General features: G+C 32.6%; 1 protein-coding gene across 1 annotated transcript in view; it reads left to right on the plus strand.

Annotated features, from left to right (window-relative positions):
- Nucleotides 1-18,731, plus strand: part of LOC129231246 (huntingtin-like) — a 231,271-nt gene that overhangs the window by 15,855 nt on the left and 196,685 nt on the right. The window contains exons 8-10 of the mRNA XM_054865524.1: nt 9,459-9,651; nt 9,788-9,874; nt 12,961-13,122. Coding sequence (XP_054721499.1) covers nt 9,459-9,651; nt 9,788-9,874; nt 12,961-13,122 — 442 coding nt within the window. The remainder of the gene's footprint in view (nt 1-9,458; nt 9,652-9,787; nt 9,875-12,960; nt 13,123-18,731) is intronic.

Below are 18,731 nucleotides of genomic sequence, written 5' to 3' on the forward strand. Positions count from 1 at the left end.
CAAGTAAGTCAATCACGTCAAAGTAGATCAGTGTTTTAATATCTTTTTCTAACACAAACCAACTTTTTTCTATGTTAGGAATTTTCTATTTTGTTTCTAATTTCTATATAAATAAGAATGTTATTATATAAACGCTTTTTAAATAATGATTAATTGATTTCAAACATCGAAATAGCAGTAAAAATGACTTTTTAAATAAAGTCTGCGAAAAAATATACTTTGACATAATCCTATATGTTTCAAGAACCTTATATGTTATTGTTCAATGTTCAAATGTTGACCTATGTCGTTCTTACATCGATCGATATTTTTGTGCTACATGGGCTAGAGAGTTTGACATTGGCGAGGCATTGAGGAAAAGGGCCCGCATCCCTCGCGCTGGATAACCAACGAATGTTATTCAAAATGTCTCCTCCATTGGTAAGAAAATTATATTTACAGTAAAGTATATATAGTTTTGTTCATTAAAAATATTTCTATCATTTGCATTTCATTCCAGCTTTCTTTACTTCTAATTGTGCTTTTAAGTTGTTTAAAGCTGGTTTCGGCGTTTATGACGAGTGCGGCGCATACAATAAAATTTTTTCTTCATTGAGAATATATTTCGATGTGGCCCTTACACCTGGTGAAGCACTTACCCCTGAAAATACAGTAATTAAATATTCAAGTAGTTGGATTTTTTTTCGGAATAAGGATCTGTTTAAATTAAGTACTGTATAAATGGAAAACTTTAATTATAATTACTGTATAGACAGTAAAACCTCATTAATCTAGGCTAATATTCTAATAGGTAATCCAGGTCATCCAAATTAATGAAAGACCAGATTAAACAAGATAACTTATAAGTTGTGCCAAGGTACATAAACAAACTATCTTACACAGTAAAAATTGTATTTTGAATAACAGAGAATGAAATATAAAACAGCACAAGAGAAAATTAAGTATAGTATTAACCTACATTAATTTACTTACAGTAAATATCACATGAAAAACTAGTTTGAAAATAGTGGTCCAAGCTTATTGTCAGTACCTCACTTGATGCACTTAACGGTTGGAAGAAACTACTGTTCTTTTGTTGTCTTACTTTAGTTGCCATTTCTTGAACATTTGACGAAATGTCTCAAATATCTCCAAAAAATACCTTGCGCTAACTCATCTTTTATTTATACGTAGCAAAGTCAGGTTTAATAGGGTGTAGATTAATGAGTTTTTACTGTATGTTAAAAATGGGAGAGAAAACTTTAAGAAGAAAAATAGCTATTAATTAATGATATGAAAAGGCAACTCTTTACCTACCACCTTTGTAGACTTAGCACACCTACAAGTGCTGTACATTAGTTGAGTATCTAGGTATTTCATTTTAAATGAAAGTTATTGCATGCTGAATACTTGAAAGTAAACAGTTAGACTATCTTTGGGGAGGAAATAGCACATAGCCAGAATCATTATTTTGGAAATTGTTCTGCATTTCTTTCATTTTTTCTCTGAATGCCTGAAAGCTATTTGGATAGTAAGAGTTAAAATAATATGAGTTCTACTGTATAATGTATAAACACATACATAGACAATTGAACTGAATTTACTGCCAAAAACTCTCTAATATGTTTGTGATTGCCGTTATTTGTAGCAATCATGAATGAGTAAATTGGAGGAAATTAAAAAATGCATATGTGTATTTTAAAGAGAATTGTTGTGCTTTATGTTTTACTAAAATACACATTGAAATCTAGATACTAGTAGATACAATTTTAAAAGCTGAACTTATCTCTTACAGTTAAACAATTTTAGAAGAAAGAAATCCTTAATGTTTAACTGTTTTTAAGGCTTATTAAATTTCACTATTTGCATATCTCGGCATAAAATGCCTAGTGCCATTTGTATACTATTATTTTCTGGGTACATCTCATAAGATTCCATTAAAATGTTTTTTCCAATTTGCTGTAAGTAACAGGTTTGTTATCCATTGATCAAATCATTCCAGTTGAACTTTGGGTATTGTAGTCATTGTCATCATCTCAAATTTCATCCAGAATATCATCAGTTGAAAAAGTTTCCCTTGTTTCAAGGTAATTATCAACATTCATGAATTTATCTACAGATGGACAATCATTATATAAGTTAAGATTTCTTTTTACAACCATTCTGATAACGGCATACCATCTTCACCAGTGTCATTTGATATTACAGGTTTTAAGCCTTGCTCTTGAAAAGCAGTTCCGTATGTTAGCACTTGTTACACTATTCCAACTTATCATCTAAAAGATAAATGGCATCTAGTAGGCTCTTTTACTTCTTTTCAGTCCGTTGCAAAGTTAAAAAGCGTCTAAAAAACCATTTCAAACTTCTGATTATGCTCTGACCTAGCGGTTGTAAGACTGACTATGCATTTGGAGGAAGAAATACGAGCTTTATATTTTAAAATTTTTTAACTAATGGGTGAACAGGACAGTTATCTATTACAAAGATATTTTTTTTTAACCTGCAAATCTTTATCCCACTCTGTCAACCCATTCCTAATATTTTTTTCCTTAAGTGATTTTTCATTCACAAATAATTTCCATTTCTCTGTTCCCGCTGTATTAGCTCACACCGAAGTACTTACCATATATACTGGCATATAAGTCAATCTCACATATTGACCTCCCTACTTTTGGGAGGAAAAAAAAAATGGAAAATCCATGTATGAATAGAGTTCCTACTTTGGAGAAAAATGGGAATGTTTAGCTGCTTTAAAGCAAGATTAATCAAAACCCCCATTTTTTTTGAAAGAATGATAAAATTAATTTCCTCTCCTTTTAATGCTTAATAAATGAATGTTGATCAAATTGTGTAAATTTAGTTTTTGAAAGCTGTAACTATAGAGAAAGAAGCTTTCTTGCAAAGCAGGTGACACTCATCTGGGGGAGGAGGGAGGACACCTCAAGTTAATTTGACTTTAGAGAAAAAAAAAACCTCTGTTCTGAAATTGTCCCCCAATAAATCTTAAACTATATTTCCTTTTTAAAATTTCAATGAAAGTAGGGTACTATGTTGTTGGGAGAGGGTGAATACCTTTGCATCTGAAGCAAATTTTACACAACATGCGGCGGTATTCAGTTTTGTACGAATAGCTTTGAAACTGTACCTATATTTCTTCTTCTCTGAGTTTTGAATTTAATTTGGGAGAAGAAGAAATAGGGTTTTTAAGACTGTTGATGGTAGAGGATGGGTCAGTGGTTGGGAAAACTATATTTTTTTTTGTAGCAAACTACAATTACTTTATTACAAATGTAGTTAACTATGACTACAACTACTTTTTTCAAAATGTAGCAACTACAAACTACTTTTAAAAAGTAGTCGCTCCTTCGCTACTTTTTAGCTACTTTTAAAAAAATAAATAAATAAAAAGCATACACTTCTACACCGTTTGAAGATTGAGCGAAAAAATTCAAAAAAATGATTTTGATTAATAAATTGAATCATTTGAACATGGAATATTAGCAAGAATTATTTATTCTTTATTTCGTTTGCTGAGGCAATTTGTCATTCCAAATATTTTTAACGATTTTTACGAATATTCGCTGCAAGAAAGGATTTAAAAGTTGAAGGAATTGATCCTTAAATTTTTAATAAGTTTCGGACAGTGAATATTTCATTCAAGAAGCAACACGGCTACTTGAGAATGTAAATAGATGTAGTCATAATTTGTTTTAAATTTTATATAGACATACATAAAATTGATTTAGATGATAAAAAACATCTTTTAAACAAAAGAGAGAAACATTTAATTTTCATTATATCAGTTAATTTTATAAGAATTTTTTTTTTTTGCAGGAACTAATTAATTGATTTTGAGCTTCAAGCTAGAGGGCCGGACCGGAACATCATCTCCTTTCTTAAGCCACTCATAAAATGAAATAAAAGCATTTTTTCAATTTCAAACAAAAACCTCAAAAACTTACGATATTTAATAATTGACTTTTATAATGTTAATACCAACACCCAATCAGTAAAAAAGAAAAATAAAGAAATGGAAAAATATCCCAAACGGTACTAGTATTTATAATCAAATATTAATAAATATCTGAAACTAGAAAGTCTCCCGTCAATTTATGGCGGGTGAAAATTGCTTCTACATTTGAAAGAAGCAATTGCCTGTTTGGTGATATTTTGATATTTGAAATTTTCACAATCAAGCCTATCCCTGCATATTAAACATTACCAAAACATTATCAAATTAGCATGCCCTGGTGCGAGTTTGATTTGCATGTAATGTCTATATATAGCAAGCTTTTCTCAAATAATAAATTTTGGAGCTAACGCAAATTCCTCACCCCATAACACGAAAATTTTCGGATGGGAATCACGAGACTTAAGTATCATCTTTGCTGGCTACTAAATATTAGTTTCGTGAATGGACTTTCCCTTTAGCATCACTGAAAGCGGAAGATCCCCAACCGTACTAGTCGAAACATGGCTTTGTTAATTTACAAATCGCCACTTCGCATCTTTTTCATTCTAAATATGAAGTTGATGAAACATAATTTCCCATAATCGGCTGTTTAACTAAATTTTGAAAATGGAAGGAAAAATAGAATGTCTATGACAACTAAATGAAATGTAAAGATTGTTGATATACTTGAACAACTAAAAAGTGTCGAATATAACTACAGGATCTACTGTACAGTAGTATTGTAGTGTTGCATTTTTTATTGCTACGTACTGTACGTACCGCACTGTTTCATTTTTTACCATTATCTCCCACTGATTTTTAGCATCCTGACAGTTTTTATTCAATAACACAGCTTTATTTAAAATATAGCAAAATTTCAGCTCTCTATGTTTAAATTGGGTGATAGGAAGTTAAGAAATCGGTTAAAACAGTTTGAGGATGTTTAAAAAAATTCTGAAAATGATTGGTATGCTCATAAAACGGGTGCCCACCCCCTAAGAGCAAGGGTGTACCCCTCAATATCGCGGAGAACCCCCCAGATGAGAAAAATAACCCTCAAAACAATCCTCCCTAAAAATTTCAATGGCACAGTCTGTGCCATGAGCCCCCCCCCCCCACCAGGTTGGCACCCCTGCATAAAAAATCGTATAGTTCCACAATGTGAAATTTCAACCTACACCAGGAGTCTTGGAACACATCCCTCGCGTAAGTTGAGATTCGACCGCATATGCAGATGACATTGATATCGAAAGCTTTCTGCTCAACGAGCAAATTTGTAAGAAACGGAAAAGTAATATTTGTTGTTAGCCGGCCAAGACTGTTCAATATCATCCTCTTAAATAACATTTACAGTAGCTTTCATATTAGGTGGATATTGGCACAATAATCTCATTGACAGCTAAAATGTTCATCCACGGGACATTCTCAGCTGCCAGAAAACACAAACGCAGCATGGACTCCCATATGCAAAGTTTTAAGGGGGGGGGGGGGAGGCTTAGATATTTTCCACATGGTTTAGCAGGAAATTTTCACGAAGAAACCGATTTCAGTACAGATTTAGAATGATTAAAATTTGACATTTTTAATAACTTATTTATCAATGGGTGAAGAAGAAATTTTTAAACATTTTTGCGAAGGAAAAAGTACTAAGAGTAAGGAAGTTCTAATTTATAAAGGGAGGATGGGGGGCTTGAGCTCCCACTTGCCCCCCGTATGGGCACCCATGAAGACGCGATACTACATTGCCAGTTTTCGTTTGTTCTTTTCTCTCTAAGCCATGCTCTATTCAAGGTGAATGTAGGGGAAATGTGAAAATTTCGATGCCAAACAAACTAAAGGCGTCAAACAGATAGAACGTATGGCATCAATTTAAGGTCAGCTCTTATTTTTCAGAGTCTTCCGAATCTGATTGGTGCAAGTTTTACTCGCGTAAGACTTGCACCAAACAGATTCGTTTGAAACCTCGTTTTTTCTTCTTTTTTTTTTGAAACTTTATTTAAAAGTAGTTTCCAGAAATCGCTACAAACTACTTTTTTTTTGTATGGAACTACTCGCTACACTATAAACTACTAAAAAACGTAGCTACTAAAGTAGCGTCGCTACTTGTAGCGCGTTACTTCCAACCGCTGTGATGGATGCATATGCTTCTGGAGCAAATTTTACACAAAATGCGGTTGTATTCAACTTTGTACAAATAGCTTTGAAACTGTACATATATTTACTCTTTTCTCAATTTTGAATTTAAATTTTATTGACTGCTTTAGAATTAGCCTCAGTATAAAGTTTAAGATCAACTTCTATTGAGCATTGTACTTAAGAAATGATATACTGATTTTATTTCATACCTTTTAATGAGAACCAAGTTTATATATATAGAATAGTTTTGAGATTTAAAAAACATCTATATATTTTATTGAATCTTTTGGATTAGTGCTTTCGCACCAAAACATATTTCAATGTGTCACCCCCACATGCTGTTTTTACCCAGGCTTCAGGCCCCAACTTGCCCCAGGGATACACTATTTTATAACTGAGTTCAAAGTAAAAAATTCGTATTATCATTTAAAAATTATTACTTCCGATTCAATAACTGCTTCTAGTTACAAAATATTCGGGACCAAAAACTTTGTTGACAGTAGCTAATATTTAAAGAAAGTTTTAAAAACAATCAAACTAGTGCGTCGGCGGAGATAGCTATTACAGAAAGTGAAAGTTCGATAAATAAGGAAGCCAGCTATTCGCCAATGGCTGATTTTTTCTTATTAGTAGGTCTTCACACAATAAATTGAACCAATTAGTAGTCACTTTTTTCTTTAATGTCAGGAGAGTCGGTGAAAATTAGAGAAAAAAAAGAAGCTTGGGGTTGGAATGTGTCTGTTTTCCAACAACTCCGACTCCAACGCCACAGCCCCAAAATCAGTCGGACTCTTCGACTTTGATTCTGACTCCACAGCCCTGGTTTCATTTACCTTAAAAATGTTATTTTCCCTATAGTCGAACATAAGTTTTGGCCATATGTTTTCTATCCAGTTCCTTGCAGTTTCATTGTCAACTGACATTTGCTTTGCTAGATACTTTGCCACAAACAATATTATGTCTGTTTATAAAGTGATCTAGCCAGCCATTACTGCATACAAAATCTGTAAAGCTGAAGTTCTTTGCTAATTTATCTGCTTGAGCATTTATTATCAGTTCATGAATTGGAAAGCAGGCTTTCAAGGGCACCCTTATGCAAAATTTTTGAGGGGGGGGGGCTCAGATATTTTCTCCATGGAAACTGATTTCAGTGCAGATTAGAGTTATTAAAATTTGACATTTTTAGTAACTTATTCATTAAGGGCTGAAGAAGAAATGTTTGCAATTGAAATTTTTGCAAAGAAAAAAGTACTAAAAGTAAGGAAGTTCTAAATTCTAAGGGGGGGGGGCCTTGAGCTCCCACTTGCCCCCCCCCCCTCATATGGGTGTTCTTGCATGCTTCATGTTGAATTTTGAACCAACATAACGCTTGATCTGTGTCACCTTTTTCATATTTCTTAAACTTCTTAGAAGTCATAAGATTATTTTTAGGAGCAGAAATAATAGCTTATTTGTTTTTCCAGCGTTGATCCGTAAATGGGGATATTCCACATTTTTTGCTCACTGCACTACTTTTCTTTCCAGGATTCAACTCATTTACTATGTCTACCTTTTCATGAATCAACGGTGCTTTTCTTTTTATGCTCGCCATCATTAATTTTTAACTCTCTCTCTCTCCCCTCCCCTAAAAGTAACATAGTTTATAAGAAACTAAGGACTAACAGGCAGGATAGATACTACCGTATTCTTTCATGAATTAAAAAAAGCTAAGCTGGATTACAACATGAACTAATATCTTTTATGAATGTTTGAAGGAGGGACTAAGTATATGGGCTGGAAATAGTGGGACGGTTATTTTTATTGTGTAAAATTGTTTTAGCTGATAACTCAAAAACTTTCAAAAAAGGAGATAATGGGGGGACAGATGATAATACTCAAATGAAAAGACAAATGGTTTAATCCTCAAGAAAACCTGTCCCAAGGTAAACAGGTGTAGTGAGCTTTAACACTTTCAGTCTCAGAATAGCCATAGGCGTAGCAATGCCTTGACTGCCCACAATAGTTCAATGCAGCCAAGAATATTTCCCACCATCTTGAGAGCTAATAAGTATGAACTCGTGGTGTGTGTTCACGATTAAGAAAAGGCAATGATATGCTGAAAATTTCTTAAGATTTTCCAAATAGAAGTTAGAAAAATTGAATTTTAGACAACATTTAATAGCATGTAAAACTTTTAAAGTTTTAGAGAGGGGAGGAGGAGTTCTGACCTCCTCTTCATGCTGGCTACAGTCTTGACCCTACCAGTTATTAGCTCATTATCTTTGTAAAGCTATATAACTTCTTTTTAAGAGGACAAAGCCATTTTTTTAAACCACAAAAAAAAAAAATCATAAAATTTCCCTTTTTTGGTCCTGTAGATGCACTGCTTGACCTTCAATTGCCTGAGAAAATTGTTGCCACTTTTACTGATTGCTCCTTTAGTGGTTAAGGGCATTGATCCTTGAAGTTTTTCTGATCATCTTCCTAGAAGATTTTTAACATTCATAGGTTTTAATGAATTTTTGTGCGCTAAGGAAAAATGAGCAAAAGAATGCTGAACAAGTGAAGAAATTTCAATTGAATTAAAGATGTGGAAAGTAATTCTAACCGTAAGAAAAAGGACTCGGCAGTTAAGTATGGAATATCGCCAAATACATTATCAACAACATTGTCGAACAATGAAAACAAATCTTAGAGCATTACCAATGCGAATCTTTGTTGCAAAAGAAGTCAAGGTCATTTACCCAGAGGTTGAAACCGCTGTTTTGAAATGGGTTAAAAATTTTTTGAATAAACATACTGGAATTCCTATGAGTAGAGCTTTACTTCATGAGAAGGAACTCGCTAGGCTTTTTGTTGTCTCAATATTGTGTTGTGCTGAATATTTTTCTTGGTTCCTAATGCTTCAGGATATTGAGAATCAACTGGATTTTATTTATTTATTTATTTTTTGGGGGGGGGGGGGGGAGTTTATTTTGTTCTGATTGTTATTGCATATTTCAATTATTCTTTCTTTTCTGTAGGGAGAATGTTTTATTTACGTCTATTGTGTAATGCTCATTTCAATTTTTTTTTTTTTGGTAGCTTTTACATTTCCTGTATGTTTAAACTTTTCAATGTTGCCGCAGACAATGTTCTTCAATTTCACATATTGCATACTGCTGTGCAGGTACCAGGAGCTAGGAGTGTGAATTTTGTATTCTATGTAAATTAGCCAATAAAATGCTGTATTAATTCTGAAGCTAATGCTTTGATATTTTTAACTGTATGGTTACTTATTTTCAGTTCAAAAAGGAAAACTTATTAGGGATTCATTTATGGCTGTCAAGTTTTGAAGTATCCTGTTGTATTAGTTATCAAGTTTTGTTGCTTTTATTTTTTAAATGTCTCCCTGTATTTGTCCTTATTTCAGGTTTATGAAATAACTCTTCATTTTGCTCAACATCCTGATCACAATGTTACTACAGCAACTTTAGAAACTTTATACCAGCTGCTGAAAAATGCTCCTAAAGTGTTGCAATCAGTTCTTGTGTCTTCCTCTGGAATCACAAAATCTCTAATTTATGTATCTGATATGCCCAAACTGAGCCGAGCTATGAGTGAAAGTAATTATTAATTCATTTTTTATTTTCTTTGCCTCAAAATTCCCAGGACATTTTTGTCCTGTCAAATTGTTTCAGTAATTTTTTTCTGTAAACTTTTGTTGTTTGAGATTTATAACATTTTCGTTTTTACTTAAAGGTCAAAGCAGTGTCATGCAGTCATCTCTGTCGGTTGATGAATCTGCTCTTGAAGATGATCATGATATTTATATTCCAGAAAATAAAGGTGCTCTTCAGATGTCTTACTATTAAATTTCTCTAAATATTTACACTGAATATTATTACTCTGAATATTACATTTTTACTTCCTTTTACAAAAAAGGAAGTATTGTATTCGCGAAAAAAATTTCATTCAAAAATCGGCCATAATTTCCATTTTGTTCACCCCCGAATGAATGTTGAGTTTATTTTTCAACCCGACCACACGTGGATATATGCCTAGGAACGTACAGACACCCGAAATATCTATTTTGACGGTCCCCAAAATTAATTACAACAGGTTTTCTCGTGACCTCTGTATGTACGTATGTATGTGCGTATGTATGTGACATAACTCAAGAACAAAATGTCCTAGAAAGATGAAATTTGGTAGTTAGACTCCTAGTGGATTCTAGTTGTGCACCTCCCTTTTTGGTTGCATTTGGATGCTCCAAAGGGGATCTTTTGCCCCTTTTTTGGAGGAGGGGCAAATCATAGTTTCGATGTAAAATCAAGTGGTGTTATAATTTGGCGGAGACTAGGCGATATATCGCCAGTCTTTTGGTCGCCAACTTAGCGACAAATTTGGCGATTTTTTTAAACTTTTTTTTTTCAAGTCTGGTTTCAATTTGGCCACTGTTGGTGATATTTAGAGAGTAAACTATTGAATCACATTAAAACTGACAATAATGAGAAAATGACATTAAATTGGAGTAAAAGGAAGTCATGTTATGCACACATCAGCTCGTTAAATTTTAAACTGAGTTTAAAACTTTTTAAACTGCATAGATTTTTTTGGGGTATATCAAAGTAGAGAAATGTAGGGTAAAGTGAACTAGTTAACTTACATTATTCAACTAAAAAATAGTAAAATATTTATACGGGGATACGGAGGGGGGGGGGGTGTTACAAATGAGCCTATGCACCTCTAACAATTGTTCTTGAAATTCATGAGAATTCTTTTGTTATGCTATTATAAAAGTTCTAAGCTTAGAACAAAAAAAAAAATTTTTTTTTTCTCGTGCTTTGTGGTTATTTCTTTTCCTTTTTCCTTCTTGACATAAAGAGAAAAAAAAAGATTTATCCCAGTCAGCTAAGATACTGTGGTCTATGAGCTCTAGGGTGGTTCAAAAATACACATAAAAAAAAGTTTCTCCTAGATAATAGGACAACATTCAATGTTTTTAGACTTGTGGATAGTAATATAATGTAAGAATTTTAGCTTCCTATTTCAACTGCAAGAGGGTGCTCAACCCTCTCCCCCAAACATCATAAGTAGGGGGAGGGGGTTAAAAAATATATTGAACTTAAAAAATAATGCTACATGTTATAAATATACATAAGTTATATGCATATACAATATGCAATAAAATGATTATTTACAAAAAAAAAAAAAAAAAAACCAGTTGGGGAGATTAAATATTTCTAAATTTGTGACTTTTTCTATGCTACGGCTAATGTTAAATTAAGAGGTCATTGAGCACCCTCTTAAAGTTTGAGTAAGAAGCTAAAACTTTTGCAGCACAATACTATTAGCAAGTAAAAAAATAGGGGTATCTTGGACTCAAGCTGAAAAAAAAGTTTTAAACCATCCTAATGAGTACCTATGAATCTGCTAAAGGTACTGTTTCATCCATGTATCTACCTTAAGAGAGCTGAATCGCCCATGAAGAAAAGCTCGAGAAGTGTTGCCTGATTGGGTGAAAAATCGCTGATATGGCTACTTTTTATCATGGCTTATAACCTAAATTTTTTAAAAGTAGCTTAGCTACTTTTTTATTGACTTAAAATTCTTACAAAATTTAAAAAAAGTCTTTTATTTGTAAAACAAGAGCTTGTAGTTTCATTTCAAAGTGGAGTTCAAAAACAAACTTAATTTTAAAAATAAATAAAAGCCTGATTTGTGTAGTGCCTGACTTGTTCTCTCTTTTTTTTCTCTCTTTTTTTTAAAAAACATATTGGCATTTGGGCTACTTTCTGTCTACAGAATCCAGTAACTGGCAATAATAAATTAACGGTTGTCAGAATATGTGGGCTTCTGTCATTTTAATAACAACATATATATATATATATATATATATATATATATATATATATATATATAAAGTTATTATGTAAAGTTACAGAACAGTATCCATGAGAGGTATTTATCTTGCAATTTTTGTACATTTTATCTGTCTTACTTAGATGAAGTTTGCTTTTTAGAAATATTGACTGGCGAATGCTTTGTTTAGGCACTTTGGGTCGTAATTCTCTAAAGTATTACAACAGATCTGATGAAATATAAGTACAATTGTTTATTTTCATGTCAGTTAGTTTGTTTCAAAAACTGACAATGAATTGCATTATTTTAACTCTCTAATCCATTTATTACAACTGTTATCATTTGTCAAAATTAGATCAAAAGTCATTTAGATGTTTCTTTTTTTTTCTTCAGTTACACTTAAGGTAAAACACCAGTAGTGGCCACTTCAAAGTTTAAAGCGCACTAGTAGTGGTCACAGTGAAGTATATTTTTAAAACTGCAGGTCTACAATATTAATTGTCCCTCTTGAGACTCATTGAGCGTTTATACCCCAACGCTTTCTAGATTTTCCCAATTTCTAAAAATGCCAGAATTTCGATTTGTTCAGTTTTTATCATTTATTCTCAAACCTCTAATTTGATCCAGCAGTAGCTACTCCAAAATCTGAAAATTTCAGTAGTGGCCATCTGACAATCTCCCACCCAAAGTATTTACATTACTACCTTTAAATTCAAATAACAGATGAATAAAATTGATTTAATATGATAGTTACATTAAGTACCAACAAAAAATCACATTATTGTTCATTTCTTTGTTCAAAGTACAAAAGTATACTTGAAGTGGCCACTACCGAAACACTGGCCACTACTGGTGTTTTTACCTTAATATATATACCTAATGTTACTTTGAATATTTACTTTGATGTATTAAGTTAAGGTTCTAGTTCTGTGAATTGAAAATATTACATTTTAATGAAATTTGCTCACTACAATTATATTTATCAAGTATGGCTTCTGATTTATAACTTTCGTTTTTTAATATAATTAGTGAATCCTTTGTTAAAAATAATTTTACCATTTTACACATAGTTGCTGCTCCATTGTCAGGTGATGAAGATGCAAAAAGTAATTGTGATAGTAATATCGACAGATCTCTTAGCTTAGATGGAGACTTTGAAGATTTGCCTGATCACTCTAGATTAAAATTTAAACAGATGTATGATGAAACTCTTTTGATATCAAAGCCCTCAGGTATGCACTAAACGTTAAAGTAAAAGGTTTCATTTCATTTTCATTTAAACTCAAATTGCATATTTAGTATTTTCCTGAAGTCTACAGACAGTTACACAGTCATGTTATCAGTACAGCAATCTATGTATCTTTTTTCAAAATGTGGCATTTAATTAATCAGATTAGTTTCACTTCTTGAGGATAATTCTTATTCTATTGACTAAATTAAAAAAAAAAGTCAGATATTTTTAGACCATTGTTATACATTGTTTTAAACTAGAATAGTTGGGTCGATATATAAGGGTTGCCCAAATGAAACGGGGACAGGTTGAATAAAAATAATACTTTTAATGTAAATAAAAAGAAATCACTATGGGCATTGGAACGCAGGTCACAGTGTTGTGGCAGCAGGCCGATGCCTTTACTGTAGAAAGATCAGGGCTGGTTCCTGAAGAAGTCCTGCACGGCTTCCTTCTTCATCGTCAGAATAAAAATGTTTCCCCTGTAATACTCTCTTAAGTAGCCCAAAAATGTGGAAGTCAGAGGGTCACAAGTACGGACTATACGAGGGGTGCTCCAAAACTTCCCAACAGAATTTGTTTAAGGTCGTGGTTGTTAGGGTTTATGGATGATAGTGTGAACCGTTCCTTTCTCAGGTTGAGTTTGTCACTGATTTCACTGGTCTTAATCCTTCAATTAGCTCAGATTATTTCATTAACAAAGACCATGGAGTCATTGATGATCACGATGTTTGCTTGGCCCGGTCTTGGCAGATCCAATGTCATTTGCCACTCTTCTCAAAAACTTTTACACCACTTGTTTACAGTTGTACAACCTGAACAGTGGTCGGGGTACACTGCTACCATTTGCATATAGATGTCTGCATTACGCTCACCTTCCACAACCAGAAACCGTACTATCGTGCGTTGTTCCGATCTGGACGTATCCATGGATAGCACGACTTTCCTTTTGTACTATTTCCTCTACTCCAAACAGGTTTCACCGCTGAACGGCATCCAAGATGCATACCGCATATCACCCTTGATATACTTGTGAAGTGATGCTGTAATTGAATCATTCATTCCGACGTTATTGCACGTGTCCACTTTTCATTTGGGCAAATCTTATATCTTATCTATTTCTGTACCCTTAAAATGTAGTTAGAAGATTTTGCCGAAACAATTTTCTTTTTGTTGTGCATGCTTCACTGAAGTGGAGTATATTTTGCATCTTTAACCCATTCCATGACCAGCTTGAAAACCCTTAACGCGCATGCCACAGATAACGAACGGAGTTGTTTTTTGCTACGTTGTAATAGCACTTTTCTCCCCATTTTGCTATCGGGATTTTAATGTTTTTGCTGTTCAGCTTGCATTCAAAAATCACTTCACTTTATTAGTTTTTAAGCACTGAATTAAATAGTGCAATAAAATAAAAGGTTGCTAATATGTGCTGAAATATTCATACATTTACAAGGTACATAACAGGAAAATAATAAACAATAGAGGATAGGACCAAAAGCAATTATTTTCATAACTAATTTTTTATTGATTTATTTTTCTTTTTGCTTTTATCTCAGTATATAATTTTTTTTTCTTTTACTGTTAAATGTAAGATGATCTATCTTTCAAAAGGCCTCAACAAAACATTGTTAAAAAAATTGACTGATCGATCCAACCTGTAAGCAAGGGAATTGAATGGACAAAAACGCTTTAACTATGGGAATGATTTTTTAAGAGGATAAAAAGTATTCTGCGGTGTCTTTTGATATAGTGTGACACTTCAAAACGACCAATAAACACAGAGACATCCCTTTGCTGGTTGGTTCTTTTATCGTAACTCCGATGACTTTTAAATCCCTTCTGAGTGCCCAGATATCAGTTGCTCAAGCATGGGATATTTTTTAAAGATAAATGATTACTGCAGATCAAAACTTGCGGCTAATCCCCTATTTCCCTAAAGGATACTTTAGTACATGCAACTAAAAGCCCCCAAGTGAGAGAGGAATAACTAGACCGACTGGGAGGTCTATATTCCCTAAGGAGTGCTTTTTGTAAACATCCAAGCAAGTTAGTTCCATTCAAAGAGTGGTCAGAAGGTTTTGGTATTTTGTGGTCAACCCTTCCTTAATATTTTTTTACAACAAAACAGTTTATCTCAGAAAGGAATTTCAAAGCAAGCTTTTATGCTTATATGACGGAACATGTCTTCAGAAGAAAAAAAAAATCTTGCTTGAAATCAAGGTGGATTTTTTAATCTTTTTTTTAAACATACTTGCATGAATTTTAGTTAGTTTCATAGGATTATTTACTCTTTATGGCAATTTGATTATTAAAAAGAAACCAAATATTTAATTTCTATTTTTAAAATCTCATAAAAGAAGGTGCAATTAAAACATTGGAGCTATTTTAAGACAATAAATAAAATCTGAAAAAGAATGGGAGAAAAGGAATGTTTTGTTTCGTATGAGTAAAGAGCACAACAAAAGAACTCAAGATATTATCATTTGATTTGTACTGTCGTATCTATTTTATGTTTTGCATGGTCAACTTTTACGTATAGTCAATGCGGTTGTCATAATTTTTGTTTGTGAAATTAAAAATATTCAAAACCAAATCACTAAAAATTCAACAAACGGTGCCGCGAATATAAAAAGTATAATTTTACGTTTCAAAATATCATGATTTAAAAATAAATAACTAATAAAAAATCATAATAGTATACAAATAAATAAAAAGCATAGTAAACACATTAAAATTAAAAAAAACATACTTGTACAAAATTAAGATATGTAATATAATTAAAAAAATAATATTGTGTAAAATAAATTATAAAATTTGAGGATTATGAACAATTTAGTGAAGGATGCTTGTGTAAGAAGGTGGATTTTTGATAACAAGAAAAAAATATTTCTGTTTATTTGCTTTATTCAGGCATAGAAATGTTGGTAAATGTGTAAGGAAATATTTTCACACTTGTTCATCAGGAGTTCAAATGCCAGAATACCTAGAAACAAAGCTTCCACGAAAAGATAAAAATATAATGCCTGATTATTTGAAGCATTATACATGTCCCATCTAAGAGTACTTGAAAGGTTAATATCTTAGTAAAATAATATAAATTATAACAATATTCGTGAAATATTATAAGTTACATCCCTTTTGTCTAAGGAAAAGAGCTTGATTACTGCTCCCCTAAAAGCACCAGAACCCAACAGAGAAGCGCAATAACAGGGTTCTGCCCCTGGAAGGATTGTTGACATATATTCAGCTCAAGCAAAAACTGCTAGAAACGGCGTGACAACACAGGTTTGTCGAAGGCAGTTAAGAACCATTTTCTTGCGACGAGCCTGAATCGGCCGATGCAGTTTTAACACAAACTGCACGGCCGATCCTGTACCGGCTGGGGCAAGGAATGTAAGTAATTTTATTTGTATGTAATTTTATCTGTTAATTGTACCCGCTTTGCACCACATTCCTCTATATATATACACACACATCCATATATATGCATATATACATATATAAATCTATATATATATTTATATATTACAAAATGCAAACAATAAACACATAAGGGGTTTACAAAATCAAACAAATAAGAATATTAAAACTAATAATAAGAAAAAGTTGATGAAGCCAGAACTCCTCAGCAGTGGAACCTTCATCCTAAGGTCAACAGACCCAAAATTTAAACTAAAAACTAGAGCGAGGATGTCCAGTTCCAAGAAAGCTAGCATTCAGTAATACATAGGGCTAAACGCACCGTATACGAAAAATGAACACAGATTTCCTGGAACTAGGACCTAAAACTATACACTGGGGTTTCCTCTCGACTATTAGAAGCCAATGGCTATCAGTAATAGTCCTCCACCGTACCACCAGCAGAAATTCAAAGGTCTTACCTAATATTCCAGGTGAGAGCTCAGTACCGTGTCCTGAAAGTCAGTGTTCATTCCAGTTGATAAAACGTAGATCCATTCAAATAAAAAGATATTTATCCATAAAAACAGTTCCATAAAACGATCAAAGTCGACCAAAAAACTAATTTCTTAAAGCACCATTAACTAAAGTCCACATGTTGTAGTTTGCTAAAGAAAAGTCATTTCATTGGAAGCAGTTAAACTAGTTTACATGTTTAATATACTATCATAAAATTTTTTTAAGATAGTATATTAAACTTGAATCCTATCTTAAAAAATTTTTATACCAACTTAAACTTTGTCAGGAGAAATGGTTTTGGATAGTTGACAACAGCATTGAGGTAATTGATTTACTTAATTTTTTGGACATCGATCATCTAGAAACATTTGATTTTGAAAATCTGTTTACCAACATCCCACTTGATGAACTTCTCTTTGCCGTTACTGAACTGTTCAAAATAGTCAAATCTTCACTCCAAATAAATGAGGAATTTTTTCTCAAACTTTTCAAATTTTGCATCTTTAACAATTTTTTCAAAAATGGTAATTCCTGCTTTCAACAAATCAATAGTATTGCAATTAGTGCTAATTTTAGTTCTACCCTAGCAAACCTTTTCCTTTTATTTTATGAAAGAAAATTTTCTATTGATAATCCTGATATTGATCCTTTTTGTAGCAGATATATTGATGATTTATTGTGTATCAACTACCAAAATTTTTCTGAACTCGGCAAAAAAACCTATCATAACTCCCTTACATTAAAAAAGACTAGTTCTAATTGTAAAATTTTTAATTTTCTTGATATTAAAATTAATATTGAATCTTACTGAAACCACCATTTATGATAAAAGACACGAGTTTTGTTTCAAAGTTAAGTTTTTCTTCTTGCCTCAGTAAAATTTTTTTTATCGGCATCATAGTTTCACAAGGCATTAGAATCAAAAGAATTTGCAACACCATTACAGATTTCAACCATGAAATTTTTCTGCTTAAAAATAAATTACTTGAAAACAATTTCCCAAATAATCTCGTCAACAACGTTTTCGCTAGTATAGCCTTTGATCAACACTTTGCCTCACTGTAAACCATTTAACTGCTTCTAATGAAATGACTTTTCTTTAGCAAACCACAACACGTGTACTTTAGTTAAAGATGCTTTAAGAAATTAGTTTTTCGGTCGACTTTGCTGGTTTTATGGAACTGTTTTTATGGATAAATATCTCTTTATTTGAATGGATCTACGTTTTATCGACTGAAATGAACACTGACTTGCAGGACACGGTACTGAGCTCTCACCTGGAATATTAGGTAAGACCTTTGAATTTCTGCTGGTGGTATGGTGGAGGACTATTATTGATAGCCATCGTCTTCTAATAGTCGAGACAAAACCCCAGTGTATAGTTTTAGGTCCTAGTTCCAGGAAATCTTTGTGTTCATTTTTCGTATACTGTGAGGTTAGCCCTATGCATTACTGAATGCTAACTTTTTCGGAACTGGACACCCTTGCTTTAGTTTTTAGTTTAAATTTTGGGTCTGTTGACCTTAGGATGAAGATTCCTCTGCTGAGGAGTTCTAGCTTCATCAACTTAGTCTTATTATTAGTTTTAGTATTCTTATATGTTTAATTTTGTAAATCCCTTATGTGTTTATTGTTTGCATTTTGTGATATTTACCTGGCTGTTTATTTAACTGCTTTGTGCAACATTGG

Source organism: Uloborus diversus, chromosome 10 (assembly GCF_026930045.1).
Source record: "Uloborus diversus isolate 005 chromosome 10, Udiv.v.3.1, whole genome shotgun sequence".
NCBI classification, from domain to species: Eukaryota; Metazoa; Arthropoda; class Arachnida; order Araneae; family Uloboridae; genus Uloborus; species Uloborus diversus.